The following is a 16,277-nucleotide window of genomic DNA, read 5'->3' on the forward strand; positions in this document are numbered from 1 at the left end:
TGGCCGTTTTTACACTGTTGGGCATGATGCCGAAAAATTCAAATTCATTTGTGGTCTGTTCCTTTACTTCTGAAAATGGTAAAACCGGCAAAAGTAGTAAAAGTTGAAAACTGCTCCCATATGAATTGTATTGTGTCTGAAGTAAAGGAACGCTTTTCGAGTAAAAAGTTGTAAAACTTGAAGATTCTTGAACGTAAAGGAACAGGGCTATGAAATATATGCCTGCAAACAGATAAACGCTGGACTTTGGTATCGTCGTCGCCCTGTTGTTGTTGTTTTTTCTCGACGCCCAATGCAAAACTATAATCAAACGTTGTATCTGTTTTCAGCTTTAGTGTGACCCGGGACTTAAGAGCGCATAATTTCATGAAAATTATTTCGCCGTGTGGCAGGGGGCTTTGATACTTTTTATATGCAGTTGCTTTAAGCCCTCGGCACATACGGTCCGTTTAGTGACACGTTGGGACACGCGTTGTCCCAAAACAGTTAAATTATGTTTAACTTTAATGCGTCAGCCATATTGTTGTTTTTCAAAAAACTTGGCTTCACTTACACTTTTTTCATGTGGTTGTTGTGCCGCAACGCTCAACGCACCGTATGTGCCGAGCGCTTTAGAGATTCCTACATAAAATAAACCATTTGGTTGATCCCTATAAGCAGCGGCACATTTCTTCAAAAGGCATGGATTTATAAATTTCGAAGAATTTGTTATGAAATAAAAAACACAAACTAAAATTGCGAACATATTTACGGTAATTCACGAGACGGAAATTCTTAAGACCTCGGCACATCCAGTGCGTTGAGGGTCGCGTTACAACAACCACATAAAAAGAGTGTAGGTGATGCCAAGTTTTTTGAAAAACAACAATACAGCTGTCGCGTTAATTTTAAACTTTAACGTGACGCCCATAACTGCCGCGGTAGATACGGTCCGTCGCGTTACAACAATAAATAGGGTCCGTTGAGTGCCGCGTTACAACAGCCACATGAAAACTTCAAGAACAAACTTGGCACCACTTGCACATTTTTCATGTGGGTGTTGTTTTCGACGCGTGACGCGTCACACAACGTACCGTATGTTATGTAAAAATATGGCAACATCGAGCCAAGTTTATTCATTCGGTCTGTTCCTTTACTTTTGAAAATGGTAAAACCGGCAAAAGTAGTATAAGTTGTAAACTACTCCCATATGAATTTTATTGTGCCTGAAGTAAAGGAACGCTTTTCGAGTAAAAAGTGTAAGATTCTTGCACGTAAAGGAACAGAGCTATTGTTTACTCAAATCTGATTGGTTGATTTGAATTTGCGGCCAAATTTTCCTTTGTTTTGGTGTAGCATACTCTCGGGTGCATGTTTAATTTTAAGACGAACACAAAGTTCCTTTTAATTTATCTGGCACTTATTATAAAAACAGTCTTGTAAGAATGAAAAACTTGTCATCTGTTCGATACCGACCAAAATTTAACTACAGAAAGGATGCAATCTTTTTGCTGGGATACCTATTTCACAGAGTTGTATTTATTCCCTAAGGCACTCTGTCGTGTATTCAGTAACTGATGATGGCGAAGCACTCGGTACTCATGCAAAAAAGTAACCAAAGTTTTCTTTTGGGGAAAGAAAATTCTCCCAAATTGTCGAATTATTAACACGAGAAAAGCCGAGCTGTTAACAACTCTCTGTATTACACGTGCAAATTTCCAATTTCGCGAATATTCTCTTCAGTGAAGTGATAATTCACATAAAATTTAAATTAAACTACCTCTTAAAAGTTTAATTGAAATAACAACTAAACACAATGGTGAGTTGTTAATTTAATAAACAAAATTTAAAACAAGAAGAACAGATTCTCGATAGTTCTATGATGTATATGTGCGTGTAGATGTGTGCTGATAAAGATGAAATTTGTTAAAGGAGCCGGTGTCTTATGTGGTGTTGTGTAATATAGAAACAAATAGAACTTTGATAATAATTTTGTGTGTGTTATGTTGGAAGGATGAATGAATTAAAAGATTAATTTTATGTATACAAACATGTTGTAATATGAGTTTAATGTTATAACTTTTAAAATGTAATTGCAGTCTGCCATCAAGAGAATTATCCCCATGTTGGATCGCGTTTTGGTTAAACGTGCTGAAACTTTGACCACAACCAAGGGAGGTATTGTGCTGCCAGAAAAAGCCCAAGGTAAAATGATGGAAGGCACAGTTATTGCTGTTGGTCCTGGTGCCCGTAATGCTGTAAGTTGAATATTCGTGTTTGAAGTTTTTAGAGAATGTAATTTGGGAATGATTGTGTTATGGATTTCAAATCGTTCCCCTTGCATTCCATTGTTAATTTATTGCAGTTTTTTGAATCTTGACCTATTTTGTTTGTTTTTTTTATTTCAGCAAACTGGTGAACACATCACACCCGCCGTCAAAGAAGGTGATCGCATCTTGTTGCCCGAATTCGGTGGCACCAAGGTCGAAATGGAAGACAAAAAAGAATATTTGCTCTTCCGTGAATCTGATATTTTGGCCAAATTGGAATAGATTTTGGATCTTCTTCCAAAGAAAGGAACAAAGCATTTCGTCATTGTAACTTTAATTTAATTTTATGTAATCGTTTAAAAACACTTTTTCTAGTTAATTCTCTCTATATTTTTACGAGATGGGAATTAACATTTTAGTTTGTAAATTAATCTACATATAACATGATAAAGAAATATCCAAATAATGTTACATTTGATACATCCCCATACCGGATAAATTGTTATCCTTTAATATCCGGCGGGTTTGGATCAATGTAATCTTTATTTTTGTGTAAATTTTTTATGTCTGAAGATGAATAAAACGGTTTTACGCTTTATTTGTTTTTGAAAAACAAGTATTTTGAGTTTTATTTTTTTATTATCAACAACTTATGCTAAGGGATTTTTTTGAAGTTAGAATTATTTTATTTTCAAATTGGCCAAGCCATAGACTTGATTCATGACAGAACGTTCATTTAGACCGGGTAGGGTTTCAACAACAGCTCTTTCGCGTGATAAGTTCACCAATGCCTCAAATGATCGTGGCTCCCATATGGCCAAATCTGATAGTACTTTTCTGGAAATGAGAGAAAAAAATAGATTTCATAATTTATTTATCATAAAGAGTGCACGATATCTGTGTTTTCTAGAAAATTCCGTCCTTAGGGTATCGATAGCAGGGCAGGAGGCAGAATTTTTGACATACAAGGTGTAGTCGGGTGTGCACCAACCTCCCGTTCCCCTGAAATTTTTATCTGAACTCAAAAATATATTGTTTTTATCGGGGGTCCATATTTCCCGAGGTGTGGGCCTCGAAATTGGAATAACTGGCCGGACGCGGCTAAACCCGACTTGTTCCAACAAATTTGATTAAATAGTGAACTTCTAAGGAGAATAAAATAACGCATTTGGACCCTTCATTGCCCAATATTACAAAACCCTGGTTGGGTAATTTTCTCAGTGGTGTTGAAAGGTCAAAATATCGTAAGAACATAATTTGGGTAAGCAAGTAGCGGTTTCTGTTGTTTCAATTTGAATCCAACTTTCAGCCTCACCTCTATTCCTATGATTGTACGTTCCATTATGGTATATGGTGTCGACGTATATTTTGGACCTCTAACAAAGACAGAAGTTATAAATGGAGCATCTTAAAGCATAAAGGGAAATTATGGCAGGAATCATGAAAGGCCCTTTAAAGGCCCATAATTACAATGCCATTGTGCGCTCTGGCCCAACTGTGTCCCAGAATAGGGATACTGTTTTTTTGTAGTAACTCACAATAGTATAACCTTTCAAGTGACTCCTATGGATTGCTACATGCTTAGCTTCCTAGACAATTTCCTCTGCATTAAAACCCTTACACAATTCGCCAACCACTTGTGATTGCCTAAGATAACTTTGGAACAGCTTAAATTGGAGTAATTTCTTGAACTGATAATGAGTAATAATCATTCCAGAAACAAAAGCTCGCTGTTACAATTTCGTTTGGCTCTTTTTTTGGGACTAGGTTTCACAGAACGTCAACTGAATACTAATAATTTTTTTTAAAACAATTCTTGGCCCCAGTTGGAATATGGTAATCGTAATCTGTCCATTGAAATTAACCGGCGCGTCTAACAGAACATGACACCACTAATAGACAACTTGTACTTGATTGGAATAATTGTTGTTTTGCCGTATTCCACTAACTACTGCATGCATGGAGTGGCATAAGTATTCCCGCCTGTTCTGTACTTCCACATTATTTACCCGAATCAACACAACGTTTCTTACCTGTTTAACAAAATGTTATTCCTTGCCAAACAATCTTTGAATGTATCCACAGATATACCACACTGTTCACAACCGGCTTGTAGTCTAGTGTCCCATAACTAAAAAGAATAAAAAATAAAGTTATTTATAATCCAAACAACATTAATGGAAGTTAAATTCAATCTACCTCTTTCATATCCAATTTCTTTAGCTTGCGTCCCTTTGTGGCATAAACCAAAGCCCTGTGGACATTACGTATGGTAATGGAGTAAACATTACGGCGACGACCACGATAATGCTATGGAAATAATGTGGAAATGTGAAAAGGTTGTACTCTGCAAATATTTAAATGATATGTCCGTCTTACAGCTGCCAACTTGAAGATTTTCCTTTTACGCCAGAACTCATCTGGACCGCGTGTCCTTACAAGCAAGGGAAGAGTTGGTGATACCATTTTTAATTAAATATTTATTTGATAAAAGTCTTTCAATTCACAAAAGGTTCTTTTGCAATGTTTTTTACATAACCTGTCAAAACAATTGGATTGAAGAGAGCGAGAGAGAAGAAGCATTTCAATAAATCAGCCGGTAAATGGCAGCATTGTTGTAGTTGCCAACTATGAACAAAAAGAACGGGAAGTGTTGTCGGTAACAACAAAATCTTTTTATTTACCAAAAAATAAAAAAAAATATGTTGAAACTATTCCGTCATTTAGATAAAAATGTTAATGTTATAGAAAAGATTCACTCACTAAACAGTGAATAAACTAAAGAAATGTCCAAATAATTTAACTGGCGTGAACGAGACAACGGTTTTACGTTTTTTGAATGGCAGCATTGTTGGTGTTGCCAACACATTAAAAACGCAACACGTTAAAAACGGAAAAGGAAAAACGGGCGGGAAATGTTTGCAGGACAAAGACGATTGAACTGAAGTATAACGATTTATAATAATAAATAACAATCTCCGATACATCCAAACCGAACAGAATAGAACTACGTGCGTTGAAAAGTAAACAAAAGTGCCAGTAAAACAAGATCATGGCTCTTATTATTTGCTGACGTTACCAAGGCGACATAGAATTGTTTATAGCTTTTCTGGTAATTATTTAGAAAATTTAGAAATTAAACAACTTTCCTTAAATTTTTTGAGAAAAGTACAATGGAAATATCTTGATTATGACAAATCAAGCGGAATTGGATCAATTGGCCAATGCTGAATTGGAACGTTTACAAAGACAGGTGATATACATTGTGTAAACCATAACACACCATTGAAAATCTTTAATGTAATTTTCTGCTTTACATAGCTGCGTTCTTTACAATTGGAATTGCGTAGTCTGTTGGATTACAAGACAAAACAATTGAAAAAACAAAACCATTTAATAAGCGGCCTGCAAAAGGAACACCAACAATTGACCACAGAGATTATTACATTAGAGGGTGGTAGTCATGCTAAAAGGAGTGTTGGAGTAGGTATCTATTTCTAAAAGCAAAAAAACACAATCAATGATTGGCTTGGTTGTCGGTATTTTATATGTCTAAATATTATGGACAATGTATCTTTGATATGCCATTTGGTAATTATGGGGACTAAGCCAAACTCTGATTGTGGTTTTGTCTTAATGGAGTTGTTAATTTAAAATCTTAATTCCGAAACCATATTCTAGAAAGAAAAGAAATTGTCTACGCTACAACTGCAAGAAGCCGATGTCCAGCGAACATTGCAAAGTGAACGCACCAATTTATGGGAACTGGAGGGACACATTAAAAAGGTTCCAATAGTTGAAGTTCTATTGAGGGAGCAATAATCTATCTTTTAACTTATTTTTCAGATTGAAAAAGAAATTGATAGCATGCGTAAATTGGAAGTACCCGATAGCTGTTATAAGGATACAATTTGTAAAGTCCAAAAAAGTGTTGTCAAATTGGAGAATCGTTTAGATGTGGTCAATAAGAAGTGCAGCGATGTATTGACCGAAAATTCCAAACTGAGGGATAACATCAATCATATGCTGCAAGATCGGTAGGTCAAAATTGAATCAATGATGGCTGGTTGGAAAGACAAGGGACTAACGTTATCAAGGTAGAGTAGGTATATTGTTGACGAATATCTGTGACTGAGACAAAGGTTAGCCATCTGAAGCATAGCAGCATTAGTAGAGGAACCAGTAATTAGTAGGAATGACTAACCTTAAAATTTGCGAATGTTTATTTAATCGGCTGTTTAATGAATGCTACGCCGTAGAAGAACACTGAGAAAACCATGAGTTATGTTATGACTGTTCAACCGCATCTGTTTGTATTAAATTGGAATTAATAGTTCGATACCCTACACCTGTCCAGCATGTGGTGGAATATCACGCGATAAGTTGATAGCCATCAGTGCTGACATATTTTCCCAGATAGAACAACACAAAGCAGTACGTTAGTGCAGACTTCAACCATAGAGAGAGTAAGCTGATAAACTTAACAAACACAAGTGTGTTTATGCGAAAACCCATCATTTCATGAGCTGACCAAATAGCATTAGGCCAAGGCGTTATAATTTCCCTCGAACATAACCTGTTTAGGCTTTGGTCCTTTTTATATATGTTTATAAGAAGTAGATATTGTGCCCGTTGTTAAAGATGCAGTCGGTAATATTAATTTTTTTAAGCAGGGCACTCACCTATCAGTCTGCCCGACAGCATTTGTGATAGTATGTGTACATTTTCCAAAATTTGAGAATGTATGTGTGAGTTTTTGAAGACTGATGAAAATCAAAATAGTTTCCCAACATACCAAAAAAGCATGAGAATTATATTATAATTAGCTTACCAACATAAGCCTTAATATGCCATTTAGATATGACACCATTAGCCGGATTTAGCGCATTATCAGGTTTTATTTGCTAAATCCAGCCAAAATCTACCAGATTTCCCATACAAAAATAAATCCTCCTATTGAGTGGATTTGTTTTAAATCTGGCATAAATCCTCGTATACAACTCTGTTTTTTGCAACATGTTGCTAGAAAATACAAAAGTTGCAAGCTGGCACAAGAAACAAGGTAGATGCATCGGTGAATTGCTACACTAAAAATAATTTAAAATGTAAAAATTTGTAAACAAGGCGGAAAAATTAAATTTGTTTTGATGTACAAAGTTGATTTTAATCAACCAAAACTAATATTTATGATGTGTAAACGATAAAATAATTAGTTTATTTATTTTAGATGGGCAAACTGCGATAAAATAATTCTTTATTTGCTCTTTAGTTAGCATTAGTAGCATAATGTGCTAACATTTTCAGTATTAACCAATACCTTTGTAATTTGGCGTATGTTTTTTGACGCGAATTCAATTTGCAAAAAATTCTTTTGACGTTTCACATTCGTTCAGGTGGGCTGATGCATCTACCTTGGTAATTGTGCTATGAACAAAAATCAGCTGACTGTCATTTAAATCCTCCAAAATGTATATCTAAATGCAATGAGATTTGTACTGGATTTATTAAATCCAGTCGAGGATTTATGGCTAGTCTAAATGAGCTATAACATGAGAATACTCGATGCTTAAAGAGTTCAGGTTTTATACTAAAAAATCATCATTTCAAAAACTGAAAAGCCAATTGATAATCCCCTTCGCCGGGATGAAATCATGATATTGGTAGCGATCAGTAAATTTTGCAAGCTGTCAGTGCGTTTTGTAAACATTTTTCTCTGCAAAGAGGAAAGTGATGAAGTTAAGCCAATGGGGGAATACTCCAGACTTAAACAATCATATGATTGAATCTTCAACTAAAACAGAACAAACATTGTAATAAAAATTTAAAAAATATATATAAGCTTGTTTTACAATTACAAGGGTACTCGTAAGCTTAAGATAATATTAATTGCATAAGCTTGTTCTACAATTACAACGCTAAACAAGGGTTCCGTTTCGATTATTCTACAATTATGACATAAGCTTTTAACAACAAATTTCTCAAGTCTTTTATAAGCTTATAGCTCATTTAGACTAGCCATAAATCCTCGACTGGATTTAATAAATCCAGTACAAATCTCATTGCATTTAGATATACATTTTGGAGGATTTAAATGGCAGTCAGCTGATTTTTGTTCATAGCACAATTACCAAGGTAGATGCATCAGCCCACCTGAACGAATGTGAAACGTCAAAAGAATTTTTTGCAAATTGAATTCGTGTCAAAAAACATACGCCAAATTACAAAGGTATTGTTTAATACTGAAAATGTTAGCACATTATGCTACTAATGCTAACTAAAGAGCAAATAAAGAATTATTTTATCGCAGTTTGCCCATCTAAAATAAATCAACTAATTATTTTATCGTTTAGACATCATAAATATTAGTTTCGGTTGATTAAAATCAACTTTGTACATCAAAACAAATTTAATTTTTCCGCCTTGTTTACAAATTTTTACATTTTAAATTATTTTTAGTGTAGCAATTCACCGATGCATCTACAGCAACATGTTGCAAAAAACAGAGTTGTATACGAGGATTTATGCCAGATTTAAAACAAATCCACTCAATAGGAGGATTTATTTTTGTATGGGAAATCTGGTAGATTTTGGCTGGATTTAGCAAATAAAACCTGATAATGCGCTAAATCCGGCTAATGGTGTCATATCTAAATGGCATATTAATGAGAATGATGCTCACTTTTCGGCTTTCCCAAAAAAACACCAGAACAAAATATTTGCAAGCTGACAGCACGATTCAACTAAGAAATCATCGATTTCTATTAAGTTGAAATAACATCAGGACAGTTACCTGTGAGTATGTTGTTGGAATTTTTATTTACAAAATTCCGTTTTGCGCGTGCCTTTGCCGTTTTTTGTTTGTTCTGTTTTAGTTGAAGATTCAATCATATGATTGTTTAAGTCTGGAGTATTCCCTCATTGGCTTAACTTCATCACTTTCCTCCTTGCAGAGAAAAATGTTTACAAAACGCACTGACAAAACTTTCTTAGTTAAATCGTGCTGTCAGCTTGCAAATATTTTGTTCTGGTGATTTTTTGGGAAAGCCGAAAAGTTAAGCCAATGGAGGAATACTCCAGACTTAAACAATCATTTTTATTACAATTTTATAAATTAAGTTCACATTTTGAGATTTAGTGATAATTTAACAAAATGTATAGTGCTTTATATCATTGTTATTTTTTTAATATAAATAAACTTAGTTAGTGATTTAAGTTTAACTTATAATAAATAAATTAAATAATTAAAACTCAAGATTTTTAGACTTGACTGATGGATCGTGCTACACACTTGTCAGTCACATATACAGAAAGGGTTCTTCGGACTGACGGCACAGACTGATTAATTGAGTGGGGGCCTTAACAGTTCAAAACAAACTCTTTACATCTTTCCATTGCAGAGCCAATTTTAATGAAATGTGGCAATCCATGGTGACACAATTTAATGAGGGTAAAAAATATATTATGGACTTAATAGACCAATCCACTTTAGCCTATGATCAACGTGAGGAACTTTGCAATAAATTACAACTACTCAAGGATCGTAGTGAAAATGATAAAATCATGCATATACAGGTGGGTATTTTATTGAGAACAAAAATTGATTGGCAAAGAAACAGCTTTGCTCGCTGATACTAAATTCACAAATTATTTTTAGGAAATGCGTGAAATGCAACGACGCTTGGAGCACGATGCCAAATTGCAAAAATTCTTTGATATAAAAGGACAAAAACGGCAGAATCCAGAACTCGAACAAAGGGAAGTTAATAAAAAGTTGGCCCAAAAGGAAGCATTCGAAAGACAATTGCAGGATTATAAGGCAATAATTGATAAAATGAAGGTAGAAATCTAAATACTATTTAAGAATAAATGATTCAAAGAAAAATGTTTTCCTTTAGGATCTGTATAAGGAACCAGATACCAACAAATTGGCAGCTCAGTTTAAGCGTCAAGAAGAAGAAAATTTTGCGCTTTTCAATTATGTTAACGAGCTAAGCAATGAGGTGGAAGTTCTAAATGACACAACACAGGAACTTTCAGATGAAATCGGTAACTTATATTAACTGTAATAAGTTATAGAAATTACAATAAATTAACCTCTTCTTATAGAACGTCAAAAGGCTGACCTTTTAGAAAAGGAACAAAAACAAAAAACCGAGTCCTTAGAATACCTCAGCGAGCAACTGGAAAATGCCAAAACCCAAAATAATGCCGCCAAGGAAAAGGCAGAAATTTTAGATAAACGTTTACATGAAATGTTGACGGGCATTTGGGAAGTATTTAAGTAAGTTTCTTATTCTTCGATTCCGTCTGCGAGTTTTTGATCTTATTTTGTTTTGTTGTTTTTTTTTTCAGACAATTATCTTGCGATGATGCTCCCATTTTGAATGTTCTCAGTTCAAAAACTTCCATGACTTCACACAATGTGAAATTGTTCATCGGTGTTATAGAAAAACGTATAAACATGACCATATCTTCGGTCCATATAGATGAATCTTCAAATACGATATTGGCTAAAAAAGATCGTGTACCGAAGTTTAATGTCAAAGAATCGGCCAAAAAGAAAAAGTGATACAGAAACCCAGAGAACCATTAGAATATTTTAATCATTTTGTCATATTTGTATTAACATAAAGTCTGAAATATTTACAACTAAATGAAACTAAGACGTATTTATACTTAACACACCTTGAAAATAATTTACTTTTAATCCATCACCAGCCAATTGTGAAGTGAGCGTTGAATTTTAAGATTTGTTTTTTTACTTCTGCTTCATATACTATGGCGCCCAATGTCAGATTTATATCATTGGCAAACCTTGCTATCTGGCAAAATGCCTCTCTTGCGGCCTAGATCATGAATAGACATGTGAAAGTACCCAGCTCAGTTTTTAGAGGACAACTATCAAAATGATAGTCCTATTTAGTTTTCCAGGTCTAAAGTGCCAAACAGAATCCATCCGTCGGCACAATTACCAAGATAGATGCATAGGCAAAAACAACAAAAACCTCTTGTGGTACTGTTGCCCCCTGTTTTTGTAAAAAATTTTATGTTCTCACACGAATTATCAATTTTTTTCGATCGTTTTACTCACCTTAGCGCAAATGTGGAACGCTGATTTTTGAATGAGGAATTCTTAACTATATATAGAACGTGTCTACGAAGAATTAGATATGTATGTCTTCTAGGGGCTGAGCTATGGATGCCCAAATTATTACGAATATAGACGAACGAACAAAAAATAGTTACAAAAGCAGGGGTTTAAAATGTCAAAATGTATTTTGTTTTTGTATGAGAATTCAATTCACAATAACTTATTTTGACATTTCAAGTTCGATCATCTGGGCTGATGCATCTACCTTTTTAATTATGCTCCCTGGTCCGTTAAAACCATGATGACTTTGAATTTTAAGATGACTATTAAGCTGAAAACACATCCAACGTTTGAATTAAGTTTTGTGTCATTTCTGGTAGAAGAATAAAGAAATTTTTAAACTTGGCAGCACTTTGTCTTGTATTCATCTACCAGGAACGACACTAAACTTAATTCAAACGTTGGATGTGTAATCAGCATTAAGCTGAAAACAGATACAACGTTTGATTAAAGTTTTGCGTTGGGCGTCGAGAAAAAAACAACAACAACAGGGCGACGACGATACCAAAGTCCAGCGTTTATCTGTTTGTCGGCATATATTTCAAATGAATTTGAATTTTTCGGCATCATGCCCAACAGTGTAAAAACGGCCAAAACGACACAAAACTTTAATCAAACATTGCATCTGTTTTCAGCTTTAGGTTTAATTGTTTTTTTCATTACTGCTTCATACCCTTTTTAATATGGCGCCCAAAATCAGGTCTAAAGCCCTGGGTACATTAGCTACCTCGCCTGCTTGCCTTCCTTTCTTGCTTCATTTTTGACATAATAAAAATAAAAGAATAAAGAAGGCGGAGCAAATTTCGAACTGGGTTACCCTTTTCTTTTTTATTCTTTTATCAGAAGCAAGCAAGGCAGCTTATGTACCTGACAGCTATACCTAATTTAAGTCGTGACGTACAAAAAATATTCACTTACCTACCACAACAACGCTCTCTCAGCGTCCGTATTACCCAAATACGTTGAATCCGACATCCTATTTAAAACACAAAAACCGCGATTGAAACTTCATTAAATGTTTTCATTCGTAAAACAAACATTTTTCTTTTGCAATAAATTGTATTTCATGTTTTGTTGGGCTTTGTTTTCAAAATACAAAACTCACACATACAATAACATGTCGTACGTTCTGTCAAAGTTGAAAATGTTCAACTTACAAAAAGTATACGCTCGACGTATTTCGGTAGATCTCATAAGAATACATGTGTTCTACTTTTTTCACCACACACGCCCTGGGAATACGGTCGTATTTAGGCATAGCAGTAATCCTTAAAAGCCTTGGTACATAAGCTGCCTCGCCTGATTGCCTTGCTTTCCTGCTTCATTTCTGACATAAGCTGTGTCTGGTTACCCTAAAATTTGTAACAATTTGTACCAATTGTTGCTGGAAGTCGTCTGTTAACACAAAAAACCAGCAAAAGAGAGCGATTCGAGAGAGACATTTTGACAGTTCTTTCACTGAGAGCTTGCAAATTCTTGCTGGACAAATTTTTTCTAGCAAGCACTTGCAAGCTCTTCTTCTTCCTGAAAACAATCAATCAATAGTCTAATTGTATTGTTTTATGGAGAACAAATTTGTAAAGTGGAAAAATACTTTTTTGTTCCATTTTCTTTTTTATCTATATATATAAAAATGGTGTAAAAATGTATAGTAATTCATAAAATGAGAACGGCTAGGCCGATTTCGGTAAAATTTTTTGTCAGTTATTCGTATTTTCGAGGAGAAGGTCTTTACGGAAGAAAATTTTGGAAAATCTCTCCGGAAAAGTCGGAAAATTGGAAAAATCGAAAATTGAGTTTTTGTATGAAATTTTATTCCTTAATAGCGAGACGAAGTTCGCCGGGTCCGCTAGTTTTTAATAAAATACAACGTGTTTGCTTCCTTTGTTGGCGGACAAATTGTTCTGTTTTGGCAAGTCAGCTGATTGCTTGCTGGTTTTTGCTGGGAAGGTGTCTGTTTACTTTTTAAAATTTTCTAGCAAAAGAGAATAAAAACCCCTTACTCTCTGAGAAAGTTCTTGCTGGGAAAGTAACCAGACAGACTTAAGGCCTGCGTACATAAGCTGCTCTGCCTGATTGCCTTGCTTTCCTGCTTCATTTTTGACATAATAAAAATAAAAGAATAAAGAAGGCCGAGGAAATTTCGAACTGGGTTGCCTTTTTCTTTTTTATTCTTTTATCAGAAGTAAGCAAGGTAAGCAGGTAAGGCAGCTTATGTACGCAGGCCTATATAATAAAAGAATAAAGAAGGCGGAGCAAATTTCGAACTGGGTTGCCCTTTTCTTTTTTATTCTTTTATCAGAAGCAAGCAAGGCAAATAGGCAAGGCAGCTTATGTTATTAAAACGTGACCCGACGCACAACGGACCGCATGTGCCGGGGCCATTTGCTAGTGTTCTGGGCCAAATACATACGGTCCGTTGTGGGATGCGTTGTGCGTTGAAAACAACAACCACATGAAAAATGTGTAAGTGATGCCAAGATTGTTCTTGAAGGTTTCAGGTGGTTGCCGTATGTGCAGCGGCCTTTCGTTCATCTTTGTCATTCATTATGCAACCATTTTTGAGCAAAGCTGTCATTCAAAACTGACAATGTGAATTCAGCTTAACCGACAAGTAGTATCGGCCCGTTGAATTATCTTTTTCCCGTTAACTACGGTGACCAACCGTACTCTATTATAGAGGACAGTACTCTATTTTAGTTGTCCGTACTCTATTTTTTCAACGTACTCTATTTGTCCTCTATTTTCATCATATGTACTCTATGTCCTCTATTTTTGATTTGTTTTACAAAAACATGCGAATACCAAGGTAATGCAATGAAACCCGAGAGACCTAGGCAGAAATTTAACCAAATATTGTCGTTGTTGAAATGAAATCAGTCGTTTCAAATCAATGTTTATTGTTTTAAACACTTCTGCACGCGCTCAGATCAATTGTTCAAACACTTTTTCTACTCCTATTGAAACACCTCAAAAACGTGGTTTTTGAACGTGTCAACAGCATGTTCTGTCCATTGCTGTTTTGCTTCTGGCTTATACGTATCGTATAAGGGTTGTATACCGATCGTATTTTTTTTGAAATTTTTGCACCAATCGGTACGGAATCCATCGATAAGAAACATTTTTTACGGTCAGGTTTTCATACAGTATGGAATGTAAGCCGGTAAAAGAAATGTCCAAGGATGCCTCTATCATGGCCATCTTGCATTATCAGTTTATTCACGGCATCAATGTTTTCTGTCACAACGGCAGTTTCTTCGTTGAGCGAGCGTCCACCACGATTGAATTCATTAAACCAGTTTTTTCACAGAGCTATGTTAGTAGTCACCCGTACAAAATTTTCGGTAAAGTAAATCGAATTTTTAGGATAGATCTTTACGTTTTGCACGGTCAATGAGGACGAATTAGAGGCACGTGTCACCTGGTCTGACAAATGGTGTCGTTTCTCTTGGACGTATAAAGTTTGCCGTAAAATATATTGAGTATTTGGTAGAGAGCGTGAAGGATAGAGCTCCTCTACAATCAATTTCACAAAAACTCAATTTACTTTACGACAAACCTTTTACGTGTGACTACTAACGTTTTGGAGTCCACCCATTTTGTTACTACTCCGACTCCAGAGTCGACTCCCAGGATATTTTCTAATAGCACTCAATATGAATAAAATATACACAAGTTTCCAATTTGTTCCTATATGTTGGCCTTTTTCTGAGGTGTTCCTTGAAAAGAACATTTGTCGAATATAAAACACAAATACAAAACCTCTTTTTTAAAACTTCTACCATAGACTAATAAATACATAGACATTTATTTGCTCTCAGCATTTATCTTCGAAATTTTCGAAAACTGGTAGATGGCGTTAGTAGGTGTTAGTAGTTTTTTAATAGTTACTATTGATTTTAGACTATTTATTCTGATAAAAGACAAAATATGGAAAATCTTTGGCCAGATCTACATCCTCATATAAACAAATTCAACAAAATATTGTAATTTACCCCAAAACATTGGGTGAAAAGATCAGGCACTGTGCATACCGGCGACATCTACAAAAAAGAAGCACACTACAACTCTCTTTGTCTATGTATTTATTAGTCTATGTTTCTACGATTATGATTAAAATACAAGATCGTCGAAATTTGAAACTCTGTGTGACAGGTTCTGACGTGGCCAGGCTTTCGCTCGGGAATATAAGCAATTTGAGATCATTATCTTCTTTAAATATCATTGATCATATTCTAGATCAAGAATGTTTAGGATCTAAAACAAATATTCCAAAATATATATACATTTATTATCGAATATTGCGAAATCGACCCAGCTCCCAAATTCACCCTAAAGTTGAAAATCTAATTCGATTGTCATGGAATTTTAAGTTTGCTTTAGAGTACTAATTGGACCAAAAGAGTTCTTGAAATTCATTTTTGATAAATGTAGAATAAAATTTTTGTACGGAGTTGGAGCCAAGTTATTTTTTCGACTTAGTCTCCTTCTACAGCATAATTGCTCGACCCCAACTCAGACTACGAATCCCTATTGTCTACTAACTATGTCTACTTCATCGCGTCGTCATCACGTAGAAAATTGTAAACAATTTTCGGACGAAAATGTTCACATGTAAATTCCATATTTTTTGCAAATTAATTCTTCAAGTCCTGTAAAAAACCCAATACGTGGTAGTCAAACCGTACTGAGTACGCTTATGCTAGAAAATGTTAAGCTGTTGTCTAGCCCAGAAACTTATGTAGTAGCCCTCGTATGTGTACTCCTTTTTCATCAAAAAATATTGGTCACCGTACCGTTAACGGATGACATGAATCGATGGTGTTTGGCCCTTAACTTGAATCCAAGGCAAATTGAACGAGTAGTGGTATCGACAA

The 16,277-nt window shown here is 35.0% G+C and overlaps 3 protein-coding genes across 4 annotated transcripts; 2 read left to right on the forward strand and 1 right to left on the reverse strand.

Moving 5' to 3' along the window:
* The first annotated feature begins 1,638 nt into the window (after positions 1-1,638).
* Positions 1,639-2,865, forward strand: LOC141404377 (10 kDa heat shock protein, mitochondrial). The gene is made up of 3 exons (XM_073987936.1): positions 1,639-1,798; positions 2,079-2,237; positions 2,388-2,865. Exons 1-3 carry the CDS (start codon positions 1,796-1,798, stop codon positions 2,529-2,531), a joined length of 306 nt encoding a protein of 101 aa, XP_073844037.1. The 5' UTR covers positions 1,639-1,795; the 3' UTR covers positions 2,532-2,865.
* Positions 2,844-4,817, reverse strand: mRpL20 (mitochondrial ribosomal protein L20). The gene is made up of 4 exons (XM_073987935.1): positions 4,629-4,817; positions 4,449-4,559; positions 4,283-4,380; positions 2,844-3,086 (listed from the first exon to the last, which is right to left on the reverse strand). The coding sequence occupies exons 1-4, from the start codon at positions 4,713-4,715 to the stop codon at positions 2,930-2,932; spliced, it is 453 nt and encodes a 150-aa protein (XP_073844036.1). The 5' UTR covers positions 4,716-4,817; the 3' UTR covers positions 2,844-2,929.
* Positions 4,818-5,345: 528 nt separating this feature from the next.
* Ccdc114 (Coiled-coil domain containing protein 114) lies at positions 5,346-10,942 on the forward strand. Of its 2 annotated transcripts, none has more exons than XM_073983132.1 (9): positions 5,346-5,502; positions 5,571-5,732; positions 5,931-6,035; positions 6,096-6,286; positions 9,647-9,821; positions 9,904-10,086; positions 10,145-10,295; positions 10,356-10,530; positions 10,602-10,942. In XM_073983132.1, the coding sequence occupies exons 1-9, from the start codon at positions 5,440-5,442 to the stop codon at positions 10,816-10,818; spliced, it is 1,422 nt and encodes a 473-aa protein (XP_073839233.1). In that variant the 5' UTR covers positions 5,346-5,439; the 3' UTR covers positions 10,819-10,942. The 2 variants fall into 2 exon arrangements, with proteins under 2 accessions (XP_073839233.1, XP_073839234.1); XM_073983133.1 differs by having other exon boundaries at positions 5,375-5,502; positions 5,600-5,732.
* The last annotated feature ends 5,335 nt before the right edge of the window (positions 10,943-16,277 follow it).

The sequence above is a fragment of the Musca autumnalis genome, unplaced genomic scaffold, assembly GCF_047663935.1.
Source record: "Musca autumnalis isolate F117 unplaced genomic scaffold, ASM4766393v1 scaffold_4, whole genome shotgun sequence".
Taxonomy (NCBI): Eukaryota; Metazoa; Arthropoda; class Insecta; order Diptera; family Muscidae; genus Musca; species Musca autumnalis.

Coding starts and splice junctions, on each gene's coding strand:
- mRpL20 (XM_073987935.1), bottom strand. CDS start 4,715: ATGGTATCACCAACTCTTCCCTTGCTTGTAAGGACACGCGGTCCAGAT. Junction 4,560..4,628: donor AAATCTTCAAGTTGGCAGCT/GTAAGACGGACA, acceptor TTATTTCCATAG/CATTATCGTGGTCGTCGCCG. Junction 4,381..4,448: donor AGAAATTGGATATGAAAGAG/GTAGATTGAATT, acceptor TATTCTTTTTAG/TTATGGGACACTAGACTACA.
- LOC141404377 (XM_073987936.1), top strand. Junction 2,238..2,387: donor GTCCTGGTGCCCGTAATGCT/GTAAGTTGAATA, acceptor TTTTTATTTCAG/CAAACTGGTGAACACATCAC.
- Ccdc114 (XM_073983132.1), top strand. CDS start 5,440: ATGACAAATCAAGCGGAATTGGATCAATTGGCCAATGCTGAATTGGAA. Junction 5,733..5,930: donor ATGCTAAAAGGAGTGTTGGA/GTAGGTATCTAT, acceptor ACCATATTCTAG/AAAGAAAAGAAATTGTCTAC. Junction 6,287..9,646: donor AATCATATGCTGCAAGATCG/GTAGGTCAAAAT, acceptor TTTCCATTGCAG/AGCCAATTTTAATGAAATGT.